We start from the raw sequence: 23629 nt of genomic DNA, 5'->3' as shown, positions 1-23629 counted from the left end.
CCTCTTGTCATAGCAGAAGCAAGAGCTGCCTGGGGCAAGAAGTGAGACATCAGATTAGTAAAGCATCATTTGGAAGCCACATCAGAGGCTAAGGTGACCCGAGACAAGAAAGACTTCCATGCCACATTAAAGCATTTCCCCAGGATTCTCCAGAAATACACATTTGGAAAATTTCAATGAAGAACTTTGTAAAAGATTTTGCTTCTTGCTATGCAGTGGATGTAGGCTTACAGTACTGTGACTGGGCCTGAAATCAAGGATATTTAGGTTTAGTAATATGTTATATGACAGCATGAAATTATCCTCTGAGTTTGTAAAATTTCCCCCTTTAGGTTATAGACACCTTTATATACAAAACCATATCCTGCCCACTTTTTTGTTTTAACTAAATTACTAAGGTGTTCACAAAAACATCAGTGACCTTTTATGTTCCTGATCCTATATGAAAATTACATTTAAAAAATTAATTTAAGAGCCTGATGAACAGCTGGAGTTCAACACCCAACCCAAAGATAAGAACATTACCCATAAATCATATTTCCCTTTTTGCTCCTCTCTTATGTGGCATTCAGTGAATATCTGTTGAGTCAGTGAAATAGTTATTGCTCTTCTGTAATCTGCCACAGTTGCTGATGATACAGGTCTCTGTACTTAGGCTCCCAATAAACGCTGGTGATAATTGGCCACAGAACAATAGACTAAATTGAGCCACTTACCACTCTTACCAAGAACATGCTTTCTCCCACTCTATGTGTAGACAATGATTTTAGTTACTGCTGCCTTTCATTAGGGAAACCAGAAAAGCTAAGTTATACAATTGCCACTTCCTAAGCACTTAGGGTCACATTTATTGGGATAAGCATCAAACAAACCACCAAGAAGATTGTTCTGGAAACTCCATAAGCACACCTTTAAAGTGCTGTTAGTTAAAAACACCATCTATTTTTGTGTGTGCGGCATTTGGAAAAATACTGACAGAGTAAATTGAACTTCATGATCACCTGGTCCTCTCCCCATGTCCAGGTGAATTTGGTTTGAAATGAACACATAGAATAACCCTGAATTAGAAATGTGAAAGGTGGAAGCATGTGAAAAAAGGAGAAACAGTATAAGGAAAGACCTTTAGCTTAGCCTATATCAAGGGGAGAAATGAGAACTCTACATTTAAAGGTTACTGCCCAAGTTTCACAGATATCTGAAGAAGGGTTATAGGTGTACTGTGGTTTTGAGAAATGTAGTCAACTCACTTACCTACCACCTGATCTTTCTCTTCATAAGTCAGTGTGGCTCACATTCTCTCAATAGAAGAGAAAAAATCCTAAGGGTGAAAAAGGGAGATTCTTTGACTGATAGAAAGTGGGACAAAGATTAGGAGCCTTGTAAACAAGTTTGATGAAACATCTGTTTCATCATGTTCTCTTTTAGTGGTTAGTATAAATCATTTTGAAAATTTCAATCATCTCAGCTGCCCTCAGAGGAACCAAAGAAATGACATTAGTTCTTTCTAGGGTAAGAATTCATAGGAGAAGTTAGATCCCTCCCTGAGAGTCAGCTCTGTGTGGCAGCAGTTGGCTAAATAAGAGAACACCAAACAAAAGGGGAAACTCATGAGGACCAGTTGGTCAGGTGAGCCTCCCCACCACTGGGAAAACATAAAGATCCATTTGTGTAAATAAAGAAAGCTGCTACCCCATGTAGAACTAATAAAGGAGAAAATGATATTCTTACTGTGTACCTCTGAGTTTGTCATTCTTAGCAAAATACTTAGTCTGTCCTACCAGCTGCACATTCACTGAGACCCCAAAAATGTTTTTGCCCTACCATGAGGGCTCTACATCCACCTCTCTTTAGAGAAACTGCTCCTTGAAGGCTGTTCTGTATAGGTGAAGGGGCTGGAACTTTGGTTCTATCTGGCATGCTCTATTTTCTTTTTTAAAAGAATAAACTCATGAAATATGTAGGTGAAAAAATAATTTGAAAATAATTTCATCCTGTATTTAGAGTCACAAAATTCTAGATCTGGTACAGAGTTTAGAATTTAACTAGTAATAGTAATAATGTTAATTGCTCAGTCATGTCCAACTCTTTGAGACCCCATGGACTGTGGCCCACCAAGCTCCTCTGTCCATGGAATTCTCCAGGGAAGAATACCAGGATGGGTAGCCATTCCCTTTCTCCAGGGGATCTTCTTGACCCAGGGATCAAGTCTGGGTCTCCTAAACTGCAGGGGGATTCTTTGCCATCTGAGCCACCAGTCCTGCCTATTACAAAGGCAGAGCCTAGGCTTATGCCCAGAGAGGCAAATGTCTTACTTTAAGTCACATAACTTGTAGCTGAGACCACAACTGCCAGTCCAGAATGCTGCCCTAGTCTGCTATTACTTGGTAGGTACTATGGCAGAAAAATCAAATTTTTGTCATTGCAAAGGTCCAGAAGGTCTCAATATGTCATGATTTCATAGCAGATTATATCAAAGTTCAGCAAATTATCAATGTGATACTTACACGTGTAACGAAACTCTACTGGAAGAAGATAAGAATTGGACTATAGTTCCCTGGGAAATAGAGCTTTTAAGAGATAACAGCATAAGATCATACCACTATGCTTTGCTTTTATTTTTTCTTCTTTGTTAAAATAAAGGGCTAACATATCAAGCAATGGGATCTTTCAGAAACATGGTCAACTACTTGCAAAAAGAATTTATGACCTTTTCCCACTTTTTGAAACAATTCAAAAATCAGGACTTTAAATACTAATTCCCGTATATTGCTACTGAGAGTATAAAATGGCAAAATTACTTTGCAAAACTGGCAGTTTCCTGCATAGTTAAATATACACTTACTTTACGACTCAGTATTACACTATACTAGATGTTTCAAGAGAAAACATATCTACACAAAGACTTATAGAAGAATGGTTGTATCGGTTTCATTCATGGTTTCCAAACCTGGAAATGACCATATGTCCCTCAACTAGTGAATACATAAACAAGACGTGATCTATCCAAACTGAATTTTACTCAGCAATAAAAAGCAAGCCACTGATATATATACATAACATGGATGAATCTCAAAGACCCTATGCTGAATATGCAGACTCAAAAGAGGATATGGTCCTATTTACCTGGCATTCTGGAACAGGCAAAACCAACACATGGTGGTAGAAAGCAGACAAGTGGTTGCCTGGAGCCGTTAAGGGTGAAGTAAGGTTTAACTGGGGCAGAGTAGGTTACAGGGTGAAGGAAATGTTCTTAATCTTGTTTCACAGGTGTACACATTTGTTAAAACTCATCTAATTATACACTTAAAACAGGTGCATTTTATTGGATGTAAATTATATGGCAATGAAGTTAATTTTAAAAGATTTTTTAAAAAAGCAAAACAAAATTAACTCCAATAACCCAAATTAAGGAAAACCACTTCTATATTTTTTAAAAACCAAACAAAAGTAGTCTTCAGTGACCCACTTGAGAGGTTGAAGATTCCTATGGGGCACTGTCTTTGTATTGTATAACTTTTGTATTGTACGCATGTGTGCTAAGTTGTTTCTGTCATGTCTGACTCTGCAACACCATGGTCTATAGCCCTCCAGGCTCTTCAGTCCATGGAATTCTCCAGGCAAGAATACTGGAGTAGGTAGCCATTCACTTCTCCAGGGATCTTCCGGACCCAGGGATTGAACTCAGGTCTCCTGCACTTTTTATAGCAAAAAATATAAGCTCACTGAACATGTTCCTTGGGTACTGATCATATCCTTCTCTTCTTACTTATTGCTCCTATGATTATTTTCTCTTCCTCCAGATTTTCTTACTCTATTTTTCAGCAGCTTTTATATTTTTTTTCAAATACACATTTTAACGTAAGTGAAGTGATACGGGTGATGCGTGTGTAACATTTGAATCTCCCTGAGGTTTTGTGTGTGTTAACAAATAGTTGCTAATCTTCTCCAAGATTTAGTGTTTTATTTTAAGAAAGGGTGGATAGATGCAAAAAGAAAGGATGTTGGAGAGGAAAAAAATAACTTTGTCATGGAACTCCACCCAACTGTTACACGATATAATGAAGGGTGAGAGATGGCCTGTGTCTGTAATACATGATTCCTTTGGCCGTGGTTGGCATATTTATACCCCTCTGTTATTCATTTTAGAAGTTGTTACATAATCCCTATCCTATTCCTTAATACAAAATCATTCCTTAATACAAAATACTCTTCCTGCATGAAGACATTTATACTCAAGAAATGCTAAATGCTCCCATAAATCTTTTGGATATTTTGAATCAAATGAAGAGTGAGCATTTTATTATATTATAAAGAGAAGAAACAAACTGAGGAGAAATGTCACTAAATGTAATAGTTAAAGGGCTAATAGCCATAATAAAAAAGAATTCATACAAATTAATGAGAAAACAGTTCAACTGATAAACTACATACACATATGAATGATTTTAAAAATACAATACCACCAAAGTACACAATATACAAAAAACTGTTTATGGTACTCCATAATGTTGGTCACATTTTTGTCAAGACAATAGTGTAGACAAGGAACTTAAATGTTCATCCCTTTGACATGTTTATCATCATCCTGAGAATTTATCTTCAGGAAATAATTTAAAAGAAAGGAAATATATATATACCAGTTTATTAATCATATGTCACTATAACATTAAAAATTGAAATCTAGACTTCGTGGCCCTAGTGGTAAAGAACCTGCCTGCCAACTCAGGAGATGTAAAGGGGGTTCGATCCCTGGCTTGGGAAGATCCCCTGGAGGAGGCAATGGCAACCCACTCCAGTATTCTTGCCTGGAGAATCCCAAGGACAGAGGAGCCTGGAGGTCCAAAGGGTCGGACATGACAGAAACAAGTAGCACGCAGACACTCAATAACAGAACAACTTGGTAACTTATGTATATTATGTAATTGTTACAAAAAGTGGGGGAACTATAACTAAAAATCAGAATAAATTTCATTTGCTATAATTACAGCTGTTTCAATTCTTATGTATTCACATAAAGAGTAGAAGGGAACATTAAAAAAAAAAGAACAGACATTATTGATAGGTCAGGGAATTACTGATTTTGCTTTTTTGAAAAAGATAATTTATAAAGAGCTTCTAAAATTGCCATAATATGGTTAGCATAAGGTTTTTAAAAATGTAAACAGGAAGCTTCTTTCTCTCTTAGCAACTGGCCCCTCCTCCTCTACCCCTATGTTTCCCACCCCACCCCCTGCCCCTGGGGATGGAACCAATCCTGGTGGCTCTACTTGGACCTCATCTGAGAAGCCAGGTCCTGAAGATCCCAGAGTCACAGTAAGGTGATCCCACAGGGCTAGAGAGCTCCAGTGGTTGACTGGCTGGTATGATACAGTCAGCACTTCTGGCCCAGGTTTTCCAAACATTGGCCAAGAATGCCAAGCTCTTCTGAAGGAGGCAATGACAGTGAGCTTGAAAATGATCTCCTTTTGTTGGTAACAGGGGGAAAAAAAAAAAAGAGGCAACATGAACTTCAAAATGGAAAGGGTAAAAGAAAAAACAATTCAGACTGACGAACAGTATTCTCTGAATTGTTTAGACCCAGGAAAGGAAACCCCAAAGGCAGGATGGTTGTTCCTCTCAAGTTGGATCACTAAACTAAAAAAAGATTCCCAATCAGTGCATGAGGTAAAGGCTTAAATCAATAGAATTATTTCCAAGAGGTAGAATTTCAGGGAGGAAGGTAGGGGCACATCAATGTTTGCCTGACTTAGCCTCCGCAACACGCACAGTACGTGGTTCTTTTGCATTTACGGTAGAGCCTTTCCAGGAATGGTATATGGAAGTTTGGTTTGCTGCACCTCCCAAAATGCTGGGAAAAAGTACAGAGAAAACTAAAACCACCAAGGGAACACATGTTTCACCCTCAGGCTAAATGTTGCTCTTTGGTGATTTTTTTTTTTTCCACATTTAAAGTGGCCTCCACTTAAGGTTTATTTTCATCTGAATATAAATTCCAGGACATCAAGTAGGTCAACCACATCTTGTAATTTTCCCAAAGTCCTGCCCCTATCTAGGGATGTCACTAAAACACCACTAAAAACACTGACCTCAGATAATTGCTTTACTTATTCTCTTCCTTTTCTATTTTCCATTATCCTGTAAGGTCTCAATTATACTACAGATGGAGTAGGCTCTTGGCTAACCTAGAAATCCGACAGTCATTTACAACCGTTTCTATAAAAAACACATGTTCTTTGAGGCGTGGTGAGAATGGTATGCCACAGCTTACTTGACGTTTGTTAGTCCCTTAGCTCAGTGCACTCACAGCAGGTGCCTCATTTATGACAAAACAGAACACAGCATTTCAAAGGCTCTGTCTCCGAAGTCCAGTGGGAGTGCTCTCCAACCCAGTGAAGGTCATTTTTTATTTAGGAAGCCATTGATAATTGAAGTGTTTGAAACCTCATGAGCAGCTGGATCTTTTAGAAGTCATAAGGGGTGATAGTGATGAACTTTTCATTTTTTGAGCCTCACTGTCATTTCATCAATAAAAGGTTAGATGTATCAAGAACTGGAAGGAAATAGAGGCGTTAGCAACCAGCTCATTTTTCTATGTCTCACTTCCCAATTCTCATGGAGTCAATTCCTCTGGGCATAAAATATGCTTTTTGTTTTAACAGGAAAAAAAAAAAAAAAAAAACCTTTCCAGAGGTTAAATAAGTTCAAGGTTCTTGACTGGAAAAAAGTACAAGCACATACAAATTTAAAATATTCACAGATCAGAAGTACAATACATATAAGCAACTCCTTGTAGTGTTCAGCAGAAATCATTTTGTTCTGGGGGGGTAAATTTTTCTCTTCATGTCCTTTTTGGTAAATTGTAAAAGAATTTGTTTTAGGTTCTATATTTTTATCAAACTTTGTCACACAGACTTTATGATGTAGGGAGCAATGATAATCGAATTATCTTGAAAGCTGAGTGGAATTCTTCACTTCATTGGGGTAAGACTCTATTGAATAATAGAAAAACTACCAAATCCACCACTCCTGATGATAATAAACAACAAGTGTTATCTAAGTCTTAACTTTAAGCAAAATATACTGAGGGAGATTTTATGAGAAGACTGGATAATAAAGGAAGAAATAGAAAAAGTGAGCTGAATAAAAAGAGGGCCACAAAAGGTAACACTTTTACTGTCTAGGTGCTTGGGTTTACTTGATCGCTCTCAGACATCTCCTCGGTAAGTGCGGAAGGCTCCAGCAGCCTAAACCGTTCATTTAGGGCTGGAAATGACCTGATCATGTTATACATCCTCACACGCAGCCTCAGTGGCTTTGACGGCAGCACCTTCACTCTCCCAGCGGTGGACGACAATGACTTCAACACTTCGGAAGCTTTGCTCTGGAAGATTTTTGTTCTCACAGTGTAGAGGATAAAAATTTGCAATCCCTGGCAGACAGAATAAAAGTTTAATATTAGATATGTATTGAGACACAGAATCAGGGAAGAAATTGTGTTTCACCCTGCTACCCCAACCCTTCTTTGTGGCTGAGAACCTGAGTTTACCAGCCTGCAATGTACTGCTACGTACTCTTTTTCTATGAAGATTGAGGCAATGTTCTTCTCATATTTGAAAGCTGTATGTAAGTGGTAGACTTAGATCCCCATTTGCCACATGTTGGCTGTGCAAAGGACAGGCTTGTTTTCCTTCTGACACCAGCCAATTCTGACACCAACTGGGTGTCCTACAATTCAATTCTGACACTAACTACACAGAGTCCATGTCAGACCCTACAGGCAAAGGGCTCAATCCCACAGGACTGCCCTCATAATGGTGCCAGTCATGGGTATTAGGTCCCCAGGAAATCCACTCTTCTGTTCAACTTGACTACTGCCTCCCGGCTTCAGGTTGGATAATTACTAGAAGGACTCACACAACTCACTCACAACAGAGCTTTACTTACTGTTATCTGTTTATTATAAACGATACAAGTCAGGAACAACCAGTTGGAAGAAATTACAGGGCAAGAGCATGGACCTTCCATGGTCCCTCTGAGTGTATCACCCTCCCAGCACTTCAATCTGTTCACCAACTTGCAGGCTCTCCAAACCCCTTCACTTAGGGGTTTTTATAAAGGTTTCATTACACAGATGTGATCAATTAAATCATTAGCTGTTGGTGAATGACTCAATATCCAACCCTTCTCCCATCCCTGGAGGCTGGGGAGTGGGCTGGAAGTTCCAAACTTCTGATCAAGCCTTGGTATTTCTGGTGACCAGCTTCTATCCTGAAGCTATCTGGGGACCTCAGCCACTGGTCATCTTATTAGCATGCAGAAAACACTCATCACTCAGATTAGAGTCCACAGATTAAAGGACCTATGTGCCAGGAACTGAAGACAAAGACCAAATATTAATTTTAGTATACCATAGTAACTTTGTTCTTTTTTCAATGTCTGTGATCTTCAGTTTCCTAACATGGGTAGACTGACCATGGGTTCCCTAATTCTTCTTATAGTTCTAGTAGTCTAGGTTTCTACATTTCTTGGATTTTTGTTAAAATAACTAGAAATTTGGTACATTTAAGGACAAAAAAAAATTTAAGCCACTTCTATTCACTGCTTTTCTGTACTTTACATAAGAAGACCAGATATGCATGAGGAATTAAACCACAGAAGACCGAACACTATTTCCTATACATTTTCAAAATGTATAGACCCACTTTTCGCCTTCTTATTAATATCAGACAGTTCCTTTTCATTCAATATTCATCATTTAATCCTTCTCATTTAGTCCTAATATCAACCCTATAAAATAAGGTTTATTACCCTATGTTATATATAAGCAAACTACAGTTTAGATAAATTAAGTAACTTGCCTAAATTAACAGAACCAGTAATCAGTAGAGTCTGGAACTAAACTATATGTTTGGCTCCAAAACTCCAGTATCTGATACATTACTCTGCCTCTTGCTTGTAATATAAAGGTCATATAAAGTACATTATAGCATCTAAAAGACCTCTGATAATTCCTCATTAATATCCTTTGTGGAAAAATAAATAACATCCATAGTTGAGTTGAGAGTATTGTACCAATATTCATTTCTTGATTTTAACAATGTTATACAAGATATTATCATTGGGAAAAGCTGGGCAAAGAGTATAGGGGAACTCTGTACTGTCTTTGCAATTTCTTATGTAAGACTATTTCAAAATATAAAAGCTATTTTAAAAAATCCATTTTAAAAGCTATTTTAAAATGATTATTTCTAGAATCATATCATATGAATACTATTACAGGAGACTTCTGGTGCTATGGTTAGATAACTCCAAGAGTTTGACTAATAGGATCAATACATATTGGCTAGGGATACACGAGATCTCTGGCCAAAAGCAGGAGGATTAACTTGATTGTTACCCAATGGGTGGTATCTACTCCCCTGAAGAAGGCCTTGATAACACTAGGATGTTTCCAATGGGACATGGGTTCTTGGAGGACAAAAGTGGCCACTGGTCATCCTGATTATTCAAGGGAGAGAAATTTGCTTTGGAGACATGAAGATCTGGCCCCTGGAAAAGCATCATTTTTGTGCAGTACATGATTTCACCTGGATTTTCCAGAATTCAAACTCTAAGGTAAAGATAAGGCTGGATAGAATTTCTGGTTGTACAATAATTAGGAAAAGACCTAGACCATGAAGAATTCATAAAGACACCATCCTGCAGGATTCTGTGCTCCCTAAAATCCCAAAGATGTTATCTGAAAAGACAAAATGTATGGGTCAAACTAATTCTCACTAGCACAAAGATCAAATTGTACCTTTTAAATAATACTTGTAACACTCAGTAAAATATTTATTAGAATTATAGATTATTCTAAACCTAGAAGGAGCCTTCCATGTGAACTAAGCTAGTTGTTCCTACTCCTTAGTATCCGTAACAATCACTTCCCTTGTTTAGCACAAAGATTTCTCGCTCTTAACCTCACAGGTTCTGACTGAGTAGGTAAGGGGTGAGGCTCAGGAATCAGCATTCTAACACATCATGTAAATTCTGATGTAGGCAATATTCGGGCCCACTTTGTAAAATACTGTGTTAATGTTAACAGCCCCATTTCATTATATAATTACCTGCCTCACTCAGAAAAGTTGTGTGACTCCTAAAATCACATGAATCATTAATTGTAAAGCTGGAAGATAGCTTAAATCTCCTTTTAGTTCAATGCTCTTGCCAAATGACCACCTTCAATTTTACCATAAAGTATTAACATTTTGTAATGAGTCTCTATTTTGTAATGTCTCTCCTGTGCATGGAGGAGAAAATATCCTTGCCTAGACCTTCTTTTAGATACTTTTCTAAATTACCAGTCACTTTAGGTGACAATTCCATGATTCAGCTGGCAATCCCAGACTAAGCTTACACTACTTGTTGTCCTTCTGGGGAGTTTCCTTTGGGTGTTGCAACCAGTAAAGGTCTGCCTTATAGCCATTCAAATTTGGTGGCAGGCACACATCTACTTTTTTTTTTTTTGAAGGATAATTGCTTTAGAGAATTTTGTTGTTTTCTCTCAAAACTCAACATGAATCAGCTATAGGTATACATATATCCCCTCCCTTTTGAAACATCTATTGTTTAATGGAATTATTCTCAAAAAATGACTGAGAGGGCTGCCTGGGATAGAGGGCGAGGTCCTACAAACATTAAACGTGGTGGCAGCAATTCAGACAGCCAAGCAGCTCCCCACACTGCACACAGCTCCCCACACTTGAAGCTTATTGGTAAATACTCTGAAGCTTATAGGTAAATAATGTGGATTGTATCAATGTCACTTTCCTGGGTTTTATTATATATATTATAGTCATGTAAGATGCTATCACTGGAAGAGCTGGGTGAAGGCTACATAGGAACTCTCTGTAATATTTTTATAACTTCTTCTGAGTTCAAAATTATTTCAAAAAATATTCTAAGGGATGATATAAGACTGAGAAAAACAAAAAAAATTCTGACCTCAGCTTTTCCACAACATAAAATCTCAATAAAGCCTATGCAATTTCAATGAAAAAAATTATTATTGCCAAGAATTAAATGCCAAGCTAATCTGGAATCCATGTGCCATGGTACCTAAGGAAAAATTATCAGCTGGAAAAGTCCTTATTAGTATTTACTAACTATCCATCAAACAATTACTCCAAAAACATACTATCATTAATGAGAAAGTCATTAAAATTAAAAAGTCAAAATAACATGACATTCCAATATAGAAGGACTGGCAAAAGGCATTGGCGGTAATGTAAGCTGATGCAGCCACTGTGGTACATAGTATGGAGGTTCCTCAAAAAACCTAAATATAGAACGACCATATGATCAAGCGGTTTCACTCCTGAGCATATAGCCTAAGAAAACAAAAACAATAATTCAAAAAGATATGTGCACCTGAATGTTCATTAACAACATTTACAATAGCCGAGATATGGAAACAACCTAAAAAGAAGAGTACTTTAATTATACTGAAGTATAAATTCACTCTGCCAGCTCAGAAAAGATGAAACTGCATGTACTGATGGAAAAGCCCTTGTAATACATTTCATCAGAGCAAAAGGCAATGTTCATTATAGGAAGAGGCACAGAATAAGAAGCACAGAGAGAAACTCCTGATCTTAAGGTAAGTCTTTCAATAATGCCCCTTGTTTTATTTTAAACTTTTGACATTCCCCCTATTTAATACATGGGCTTCCTGGTGGCTCAGCGGTAAAGACTGCACCTGCTAATGCAGGAGATGCAGATTCGATTGCTGGGGTAGGAAGCTCCCCTGGAGAAGGAAATGGCAACCCGCTCCAGTTCCAGTATTCTTGCCTGGGAAATCCCATGGACAGAGTAACCTGGCAGGCTACAGTCCACAGCGTAACAAAAGAGTCAGACGCAACTTAGGAGCTAAACAACAATAATATGTAATACACAAACATGAATGAATAAAAACAAAAATGTTCTGAAGTCAAACAAAATTTTTTATTTTCAGTTACCATTTGGATTCATCTATATGACTAGTTTTTCATGATGAAAATCAGAAGGTGACCATAATTCTTAATCTAAATATTGAGCTTCTCACAGTGGATACTCCCAAAACGTTAACAGAATGGTTTCCAAAGAAGGAAAGAATATAAATTTTCCAGACGAGGCTTGATCGCTCAGAGTTTTTGTGTAATAAAGTTTTATTAAAGTATAAAGGAGATAGAGAAAGCTTCTGACATAGGCATCGGAAGGGGGTAGAAAGAGTACACCCCTGTTAGTCACCAGCTGGATAGTCACTAGCAGTCTGTTAATGAAAGAAAGGAATCTCTTAAAACTCAGAATGGCACCAGGCCCCTCACCCATAAGATGCATTTTGGGATAATCTTGGCACCAGATGATTCATCCCAGGCCATAAAATGACTGACTTGAATCTTATAGAAGGACAGATTACCATACAAATAGTTTTGTTTACATAGATTAGGGGAACAATATCCGAATATAACATACTGGTTTGTCAAATAGGTTCTGAGCCAATAGGCAGAACCGACTTGAAGACAGAGTCTGGGGTAAATGCATAGTACATTAACATAGCTTAAGACAGACATTCCCATAAGAAAAATGCATTGGTTAACTCAACGTTTGAGAATAGTTAACTTCAGTTGAAACCAGGTGTCAGTATGGCAACACAGTATTTTAAGAGAAGCCTCCTTTTAAATTTGTATAGAGAAGGAAAAAAATATCGCGTTTGTTTCCTCCTCCCGCTTAAGAGAGATAAAAATGTCTGACACTTGCAGCCTATTTCCTCCATTTGGAGACCCTTGGCCTTCCTGCTTGTTACCCTCTCACTACCTTCAGACTAATCCATACCATACCTGAGTTGTGTTGAAAAGGCAGAATATGTAGCTGAAGATGACCCTGATGTTATCATTATCAGTTAGCATGAAGTATGCCAGAATCCAGGTAATTCCAAAGACGACTGCAACAGATAATGTGCTAAGAATCTTCTTTAGGGATGAAACCTTCTTTGTGCTAAATAAGAGAATGCAAGACAGAAAATAGGGTTCAATTCAGGTTCTTATTTTTTTAATATCATTGTTAACCTCTTATTGAAAATACATGTTCAGCTCCACATATACACTGTTCATTAAAGAACATTATGCTTCAGGTAGAAAAACCTATGTCACCCTGGATAAAATATATGTATATGAAAAGAAAGAAAGAGAAAGAAAGCAAGGAAGGAGGAAAAGAAGACAAACAGTGATATCTGTTTAAAAGCTCAAGCATAAACACTTCCTTAAATACAGGCAAATTTCACGAAGAATCAACTTTTCCTTGTAGTGAAATTTGATTTTAGTGATTATTACTACTGGATTAGCAATTCCTTTTTCAGGGATCTGGGACCTTTGCATGCTATAGGTTGATAAGCCTTTAAAGTGTAGACTTTCCTGTTAGGCTGTCATTCCTGGTATCTGAGCTGGGCCTTCTGACTTACTTTGATCAGTGGGACATCAGCATTTGTTCCACAACCAGAGGCTTGAAAGCATTCTGCTCATCAGAGCACACCTTTTCTTATTGCTCTATGAAACCCTGAAAGTACTATGTTAAGAAACCTGGACTGGTTTAATGGACAGTGAGACCACATGGAGCAGAGATAAGCTTCCCTAACTAAGTAGTTCCCACTCAATACCAATCAACTAGCAACATCAGAATGAAAGTGACTCATCCTAGATTACCTACCAGCATTTAAACTGTCCAAGACCAAAACAACCACCTGACCCACACTCAAACTTATGACAAATAATAACTATTTGTCAGTCTAAACTGTTAAATTTGGGGGTAATTTGTATATAGCAAAACTTAACTGATACATAGAAGATAATTTGTTAAAAATTAAATTGTAACCCACTCTTCATTGTAATAAGTCAATTTAAGAACCATGGCCTGTCAGTCAAAATTTTGAAATGAATTTGTTTGATGGCTATGGCCTAAATGATACTCCTCTGTATAAAGGAAATTTAAGAATTCACAGTTAGGCTAACAAGACTTAACCAAAGTTTTCTTCACTGCTAAAAAACAGGTTTGAATGAGTATAAGTGATAGTCATTTCCCCACAGTTCCCCTCAATATAGGCTATCATCCACATAGGAAATATGATAGTTACTCTTGACTGGTAAAGTATACATTTAAGGTTACATTCATACTAATTATGATTGTTTTTCACCCACCTGTTCATATAAAATAGATCTATTTAGTGACCAACAAAGTTCACAGATATATTTACAGTAAGTTTACTTGGATTAAGCAGTCTTATAGAATTAAGCCTGAATTCATAGCTTCATTAGCACTGTGTTCTAACCAGTTCATGCTATAGGATATGGAAGTGGGAGGACTGTATGTGTTTAATAGTTTTTCTTCTTTGTCTCTCCAATCAAAGCTCTCTCTGTATGTCAGTGATGACAATGAAAATGCTTATTGAGGTCATAAAGGTTACAGAGAGGAATAATTAGTTCCCGGGAAGTAATCAACCAGAGAGTGCACACCCTATCTGCAGGGAATGTGGGCCCAATCTTGCCAGGTGTTCTAATTTTTTTCAAGAGAAAATATAATTTTTAAGTGAAATCTCTCAATTTTTATGTTTGCAACTAATTTTCAAAAATTTAAAGTCATTATGTGATTCAGGCAACACACGTAAAATATAACCTACAGTTACTAGTTTGTGAAATGAAAATACAGTCACTGGCATCTCCTTACAACCCTCTCGTATTTTTAATTATTCAAATCTGATTTGATGAATATTTGGGACTGGGAGATAAAAGTTTTTCCTTGATGCCTTTGAGTTCAGTTTTGTTAGGCTTATATAGCTCAAAAGTAACTTAAGTAATGCGGTAGACTCACATTATTGTATCGATGTTGGAAGATGAGATGCTTCATTTTCTGAGACAAAGTGTAAGAAAAAAAATCTGTCCTGGAAACCACATGTTCTTGCATTTTCCTGGAGTCTGAAAATTCTGCCAGGAGCAGTGAATGTATTACTGTACTGTATTATGTACTGTATGAACCATGCCTGCCAACTTCTCATTCACTGGGAATCTTACCTTGTCAGATTCTGATTATTCTTCCACAGTACTTGAACTACAATGATAATAAATATAACAATGTTGCTGATGAGGATAAGGGTCACAGGTACAATGAATGACCACAACAATGGACTTGCTATCAAACCGCTGCTTCCTTGAGTTGCCAGCCAGCAGCTGTGGAGAGAAAAGAAATGATTTCAGCAAACTAAGAAAGGTATACAAACTCTTCTCTATGCTGTTCACACTACTGACACTCACTCGACTGAAAGACCTGCTAAAAGTCAATATCCCTTTGCGTTATACATATTGGAGATGATTTTCAAGAATTCAACTGACTAGAAAAATGAAATGCATTGATTCTGCCAAATTTCTCTGTGAGACTGTATGGTCTAGCGGAAAGAAAGTGGACTTCTGAGTCAGGCAGTCCTAAATTTAAATGTCCCTCTCTGTCACTTACAAGGTGTTTGATGTTAGGTAAATTACTATTTTATTTTATATTTGAATATGTAACACACTCAGATGGCTCAAAATTTTAAAGGTATAAATTATCATAGAGAGACAAGACCCTTCCTACAACTATCCCTGGTCACCTAGTTTTTATCTCTGGTGGTATTCACTGTTTCTTGTGTATTCTTCTAGAGTTAGGTTATGCATACACTGGCAAAGGTATACATTTTCCTGATTCTGAAGCAAATGATAACATATGATACTTCTTACTTTACTTAAAAACATATCTTGGAGATTACAATGGAGTATTACTCAGCCATTAAAAAGAATACATTTGAATCAGTTCTGATGAGATGGATGAAACTGGAGCCGATTATACAGAGTGAAGTAAGCCAGAAAGAAAAACACCAATACAGTATACTAACACATATATATGGAATTTAGAAAGATGGCAATGACGACCCTGTATGCAAGACAACAAAAAAGACACAGATGTGTATAACGGACTTTTGGACTCAGAGGGAGAGGGAGAGGGAGAGGGTGGGGTGATTTGGGAGAATGGCATTGAAACATGTACACTATCATGTAAGAATCGAATCGCCAGTCTATGTCCGACACAGGACACAGCATGCTTGGGGCTGGTGCACGGTGATGACCCAGAGAGATGTTATGGGGAGGGAGGTGGGAGGGGGGTTCATGTTTGGGAATGCATGTACGCCCGTGGTGGATTCAAGTCAATGTATGGCAAAACCAATACAGTATTGTAAAGTAAAATAAAGTATAAAAAAAAAATATCTTGGAGATTATTCCATATTAGAATATAAAGATTATCCTCATGAGTTTTCAGTTTCATATTATTCCATTATTTCATTATACCATAAATTATTTAAACTCTCATTAATAGACATTTTTTAAAGTTTAATGATTCAAATTACTTGATTAGATCTTTAAACTTACTGCATCTATCTATCTATCTATCTATATACTGCTACTGCTAAGTCACTTCAGTCGTGTCCAACTCTGTGTGACCCCACAGACGGCAGCCCACCAGACTCCCCCGTCCCTGGGATTCTCGAGGCAAGAACACTGGAGTGGGTTTCCATTTCCTTCTCCAGTGCATGAAAGTGAAAAGTGAAAGTAAAGTCGCTCAGTCGTGTCCGACCCTCAGCGACCCCATGGACTGCAGCCCACCAGGCTCCTCTGTCCATGGGATTTTCCAGGCAAGAGTGCTGGAGTGGGGTGCCATTGCCTTCTCTGATCTATCTATCTATCTATCTATATTTATTTATTTATTTTTGACTGTGCTGACTGTGCTGGGTCTTGGTTGCTGGGGGTGGGTTTTCTCTAGTTACAGAGAGCAGAGGCTGCTCTCCAGTTGCAATGTGTGGCCTTCTCATTGTGGTGGATTCTCCTGTTGCAGAGCACGTACTCCAGGCACTCAGGCTTCAGCAGTTGCAGCACATGGGCTCAGCAGTTGCTGCTCCCGGGCTCTGGAGCACAGGCTGTACAGTTGTGGTGCATAGGCTTAGTTGCTCTGCAGTATGTGGGATTTTCCAGACAAAGGATTGAATCCAGGTCTCCTGCATTGGGAGGCAGATTCTTTACCACTGAGTCACCAGGGAAGCCCTCACTGCATCTGTTTTTGTCCTTTTGTCATTGTTGGTGGCAGTTTTGGTGGCATATTTTTCCTAATTTATGAAATTCAGTAATCATCTCCTGGCATTGTTATAAGAATAAATTCATTCATTTAATAAGTATTGATAGAGTACGTGTTATGTGCCACATTGTTCTAGATACCAAGATGTTAACAGTGAATGAAATACCAAAATTCCTTTCTTTAGTGAAGTTATTCTGGTACAGGAAAAATAAATAAAACTAATGCATTAATAAAATATATACCATATATCAGATGTTAACAAGTGCTGAGGAGGAAAATAAAACAGGGAATGAGGGTAGTTACTACCATGTATATGTGTATCTGTGTGTATTGCATAGGGGAATTGGGAAGGCAGAGTTTCATTTTAAATAGAGTAATCAGGAAAACCCTTATGGAAAAAAATATTTGAGTAAAAATCTGAAGTAGATGAAGGGGAAGGGTGTTCTCGGCAAAGGGAACAGCAAGTACAAAGGCTCTGAGCTGAGAGCTTAAGGAACAGCTAAGAGGCCAGTGTGGCCAGAATAGAGTATGTAAGTAGATGGGATTAGTAAAAAGACGCAAATTATGTCTGGGCTTTATAGGTGACTGAATGTACTCTTGGCAAGAAAGAGAAACTTGACATGATCTGTTTTTAGTTTTTAAAGTTTAATTTTAGGTGCACACATAACAGAAGAGCACATCCAAAAGGAGAAGTCAGCTAAGAGTCTACTGCAACAGTCTGGTGGCCTAGACCCAGGAAGAGGAGATGCTGAGAAGTAGTCTGATTCCAGATATGTTTCAAAGTAAAGCAAAAGGATTTATTGATAGGCTAGATGGGAGATATAGGAGAGTTACAAGTGACTCCAAAGTTTTCGACTTGAGTACCTGGAAGATGGAGTTACCACCAACTGAGCAGGGGAAGACGATGGATGGGAAGAGCAAGTTTGGGAGGGAAAACCAGGAGATGCACCATCCACTTGTCCCAGTCATGGGAAAGTGTCAGGAAGACAATGGGGTATTAATGAAATAATGTGAGAAGCCCTGGCACGTATTTGGCAATCAATTAATTTATGTTTTCTGCAGGTAAAACACCATTATTATACATGCTAAAGTATTTCTAAGTTGTTTTGCACTGGAACGTTGCTACAATTTAAATTATTAGAAATTATTTGTTTTTTGGTTTACTTTCACTTTATTAATTTTTACTGAAGTAAGTTTATTATTTTTTATTCTTTTTTGGGGGGTATAGCTGCTTTACAATGCTTGTTGGTTTCTGCTGAACAATGAAGTGAATCAGCTATATGTTTATATCTTCCCTTCCTTCTTGGACCTCCCTCTCACTCCCCATCCCACCCATCTAGGTCAGATATCATATTTCTAAGAATGACTTAAAAGGAAATTGTGATGATATTTAGATCTCTGTTATGAATTTTGAAAGTGAAAAGCAGTGCTTACAATCCATTAGTAGATAGATTCAGTCTAGCCTTAAGTAAAACGGTGAAAAAGAGCAAAATTTATCTTCAGGGTTTTTGGCTTTCCTGTCCTTTCATCTGCAACCAAAGGACAACCCCCCACCCCCTGCCATCCCCAACCTCACAATCCCCTACACAGAAGAAATAGGAGAGCACTTGCCTAAGAATTTAATAAAATCCTACTGAGAAGTACTTTAAAATCTCAAGATAATTCTTTGGTGACTAAGCAAGTGGCCATCAAAGTTTCAAATTAAAAAGATGGACAGATTTCTGACCCAGGCAGCCTAGAGAAACACAGTTTAAAAGAGAAGGATAGGATAGAGAAAGAAAATGACCATCCAGCTCTATTGGATAAAGACAGACTTGAGAGTTACGAAACAAGACAAAGATTTCTCTTTATCTGTTTGAGTCTTGAGTTGTTTAAACTTTAGATAACACAATTTCTAAGAATTACTATTTGGACTTCTGTCACGTGTGCTGCTGCTAAGTCGCTTCAGTCGTGTCCGACTCTATGCGACCCCATAGACGGCTGCCCACCAGGCTCCCCCATGCCTGGGATTCTCCAGGCAAGAACACTGGAGTGGGTTGCCATAAAAGTGAAAAGGGAAAGGGAAGTCGCTCAGTCGTGTCTGACTCTTCGCAACCCCATGGACTGCAGCCTACCAGGCTCCTCCGTCAGTGGGATTTTCCAGGCAAGAGTACTGGAGTGGGGTGCCGTCGCCTTCTCCCTTTGTCGTGTGTGTCTATGCATACAAATGTCTATAAGGTCCGCAGTTACCTCACACAGATTGGGAGACCTGGACGGGGAACAGGCTTGGACACCTGTGGCCGTGAAGAGGTGTGCCTGAGGAAGAGGCACCTCCTCCCCTCCCCCATCTTCTGTGTTACTTGGAGGGATAGTCATTATAGATTTGTTCTCACGAGCCTCTCTTTAGTTATTCTGAACCTAATAATTCAGATTTTGAGACTGCTGAGAAGACATGAATTCTACATGGAGACTGATCCTTGTAGGAATGGAATTTATAGAAGTAAGATTCAAGAGTCACAAGCTCAAAGTTGAATCTGATCAACAGCTATGAACCTGAGGTCTGAAGAGTATTATAGGTGAACCTCAGATGAAGCATTTAACTCCTTGGTGATTTTGTCATGAAACATGGGAAAAGACAGCTGTAGCAGATTGAGCATAGCTTCCAGAAAATTCTCCCTCAAGCATTATAATTTCCCAATGGTTACTATAAATAACACTTCAGGAAAGTCTGAAAGAGCCTATATGGTAGGACAGAGATCTGGGAGATAGAGCATTAAACAGGAGTGTGGCCTGTCCTGCAGTCACCCCTTAGTTGGGTCCTGGCAGAAGTAGCAGTACATCAAGAGAACTGGGGTAGGGATTTCAGACATGACTGGTAGAACTGGGAGCCATGTTTGGGGGACAGGGAGTATGGTATATTGAGAAGCAATTTCTGGGAGCATAACTCAAGAAAACCCAAAAAAGTCCTTCCTCTTTCTAAATATATCCTGAAGAAATGTGAACTTTGATGCATGTGTACAGGGTGGAAAGGGAGAATAAGGGTCCAAGATGAAGCTGATATTCATGTTACGCATCCTTTCCTTTCTTCCCAACTCTTATTTTCAGTTGCCAGTGTCTTGCCTAACATCTAATGCTATACTCAGCAAAGAATCTGCTCTCAGTTCTTTACAGCTCAGTATGAATAAATTTAAGACAGCGGGCCTCTTTCTACTGAAGACTTCTATAGGCATGGGTCTAACCCTGTGGCTCAGTTAGGGTAGGAAATTAATAATAATGCAATTGGAGGTGAATTACCTCTCTCACGAGATATTTGCATCTTACTCTTGATCTTCAATTGTGGAATTAAAATTTTAAAACCCATCAGAAGATATTTATTCTCAATTAAACAGAAAAAAATAGTGCCTGGAGCACGTGGCCGCTAAAGTCAAGCCAGGCAGTTAGCTCCCTATTTTACAATTGGTCATAGTCAGCCCTAGAAATAGGTGAGTGCCCTGACACCACAGCCTTCCCTTGTGTATACTTGGACATTTCCGAGAGTTCTGTTCTGATCTAAGTTGGTCTGAGAATTGAAGCAATATCCAAGGATAAGAATGGTTGCATTTATAAAATAAGAAGGGAAAATAAAAAGCAGTTACCATTTGGCAGCAGAAATACACATAGAGCTTTCATCTCAATTTCCTCATACAAATACCATCTCCTCAAGCAAATACCATGCATTCAGTTACTCCCATTGTTTTTTCCCCCAAACTTTAAACTTTTTATGTTGTATTGGAGTATAGCCGATTAACAGTGTTGTGGTAGTTTCAGGTGAATAGCAAAGGGACTCAGCCATACATGTACGTGTATCCATTCTCCCCTAAACTCCCCTCCCATCCAGCCTGACACATAACATTGAGCAGAGTTCCATGTGCAATACAATAGGTCCCTGTTGGTTATCTGTTTTAAATATAGCAATGTATACATGCAGGTACTCCCATTATTGACAGTTAATTATTCACGCTGGAGTCACAGAGAGAATTTATGTGTGATAAATCATCATGAAATACTCATTATAATCATATCAACACAGAATTGGTTCATAAGCATGGAGAGTGCTCAAGTTATAAAATGTTTTCACACTAGTTTGATCCCTCACAGTAACCCCAGAGCAGGTATTACTATTATTGTTATTCCCATTTTTTAGATAAGAAACTAAGATAAGGGGTTACTAAGGATCACATTTCTTGTTTCCTATGATTTTCAGAAGTAATGAAAGAAGACAAATTTAATATTAAAAAGTTCACATTTATAAATTTAGAAGGAAGGTAATTACTTGCTTTGTAAATGGATTTATCACAGGAAGTTTTCATATCATCGCATTTAAAATATAATGTGCTCTTTGAGAATTTGAAATACACAGTTATAATATGACAATTATAAAGTGCGATGCATATTACAAGTACCTTTGGACTCAATGTCATTGAATAGTTACTCTCAAAAAAAAAAAAAAAAAACCGACCATTTAAAAAATAAAACTTACATTTCCTCTTGCCGGTAGTCTAACTCCCACTGTGAATTATTTCCATTCTGAGAACAAATAATTCCCACTGTCACAGCTACCACTATAGCCGGGACTCCTATGTGATAAAGAGAATTGCAGAATAAATAATTTACCCAAACCTGGGATTAATTATAAAAGACTATGAATGAATTATACGTCTGACCTTTTTCAGGATATATTGTTCTTTCTACTATAGACAATGTACTAGGTGCTCTACAGATGCAGGTCAACAGTGGACATAGTTTTTCAGTATTTTATTTTCCCTGTCAGTGTTGGCTATGCATAACAATTCTATACCATTTCCAATCTTTTTGTAACTGTTAACACAATGTCCACTCTTAAGTGGCTCAATTTCTCTTTCATTTGAATAAACTTAAATTTAGATAACACTAAAATGACTCTCCTTTGTAGGAACCCATTAAAATTTTCAAATTATTTTTCTTAAAAGAGTCCCTCTGACTGCCTTGAAATATTTTTTTTTAAGTAGCCAGAAAGTTGATTACATGTAGTCTAAATCTCAAGTCTAATTAACAGAGATGTTAAAAGAAATAAATATTTTGAAGTTAGCTCATGATGTGTCACCCCACTCCAGTACTCTTGCCTGGAAAATCCCATGGACGGAGGAGCCTGGTAGGCTGCAGTCCATGGGGTTGCGAAGAGTTGGACACGACTAAGCGACTTCACTTTGACTTTTCACTTTCATGCATTGGAGAAGGAAATGGCAACCCACTCCAGTGTTCTTGCTTGGAGAATCCCAGGGACAGGGGAGCCTGGTGGGCTGCCGTCTATGGGGTCGCACAGAGTCGGACACGACTGACGTGACTTAGCAGCAGGAGCAGCAGCATGATGTGTTTAGGATACCTGCCTTGATCATATATTTCCTCTTCACAGAAGACACTCCTTCACTAGACAGAAGGCACTCTTAGTGATTGCTGGATGTTCCATCTCCCCTATCTTAAGGCCTTGTACAACTAGGTCTTCAATAGGTGCTTATTTAAATTAAATGATTTCAACAAAATTAAATTTCTGAGAAAGTGGAGAAGCAAACACTTACCCCATCCAATTAAAGAGTTAGAAAGGATGAAATGCCGAGGAAGAGGCTTCATGGTCCTAATTAGAAGGAAACAGAGCTGGGCAGCACTGAGTCCCATCCAGACAAAGGTCGCTAACCCAAAATAGTGCAGTAAGATAGCAATTGCAGTGCACTTGGGATTCGAGATGACCACAGTGTCTTGTCTGAGCATTACATTATCACTCAAGTCATTATTGACATCACTGTTACTTGTCTTTATGTTCTTATTGGAGTTTTCAATTCCAAACACGAAGAAGAGGTTGAAGATCAACATTGATACACACAGACTAACCAACACCCAGGTTACTGAGGTTTTTCTGACTTTCCTGAAAATAAAAAATATAATTAAATAAACAAAACAGCTACAAAAAAAGAAACTCTAGTGAAATTGTGAGGTAACAAAAGGATTATTACCCACGTAAACCTAGCTCATAACCCAGCTGGGCCAGCTGGTAGACAGACCTTCCCAACTACATCAGAGAAACAATCTCTCCTTATCTGATTCCCACAAAGAAGTGAGTTCAAGAAAACAGGTTGATACCTCCTTTCTTGAAACTGTGTTCTAATCAAAGGTGATAGCTGTTCTCCAGAAATGCCCTTTTGTGAACTCTACTTCCACAAATTTCCAGGCCCTGTGTATCCCCCTCCAAGTGACCTGATACAGCTAAAGGAATGCAGCAGATGGCCTGGCAGCCAGGACCAAATTATCCATCAGACAAAGTGGTGCTTAGTCCACAATATGTTTATATTTCTATGGCCCACAACAAGGTCTTCTAATGTAAAACAGAGCTTCTAATGTATGCAGCTCAGGAAGCAACAGTCAGAACTGGACATGGAACAACAGACTGGTTCCAAATAGGAAAAGGAGG

General features: G+C 38.2%; 1 protein-coding gene across 1 annotated transcript in view; it reads right to left on the bottom strand.

Moving 5' to 3' along the window:
• Window positions 1-7177: 7177 nt before the first annotated feature.
• ADGRG7 (adhesion G protein-coupled receptor G7) overlaps window positions 7178-23629 on the bottom strand; it is a 65434-nt gene continuing 48982 nt past the window's right edge. Inside the window, exons 12-16 of the mRNA XM_052647431.1 lie at window positions 22743-23086; window positions 21668-21764; window positions 15084-15239; window positions 12861-13017; window positions 7178-7429 (exon numbers count right to left, since the gene is read on the bottom strand). Coding sequence (XP_052503391.1) covers window positions 7178-7429; window positions 12861-13017; window positions 15084-15239; window positions 21668-21764; window positions 22743-23086 — 1006 coding nt within the window. The remainder of the gene's footprint in view (window positions 7430-12860; window positions 13018-15083; window positions 15240-21667; window positions 21765-22742; window positions 23087-23629) is intronic.

Source organism: Budorcas taxicolor, chromosome 1, assembly GCF_023091745.1.
Source record: "Budorcas taxicolor isolate Tak-1 chromosome 1, Takin1.1, whole genome shotgun sequence".
In the NCBI taxonomy this organism is placed as follows: Eukaryota; Metazoa; Chordata; class Mammalia; order Artiodactyla; family Bovidae; genus Budorcas; species Budorcas taxicolor.
This window is presented reverse-complemented; position numbering and strand designations above follow the sequence as displayed.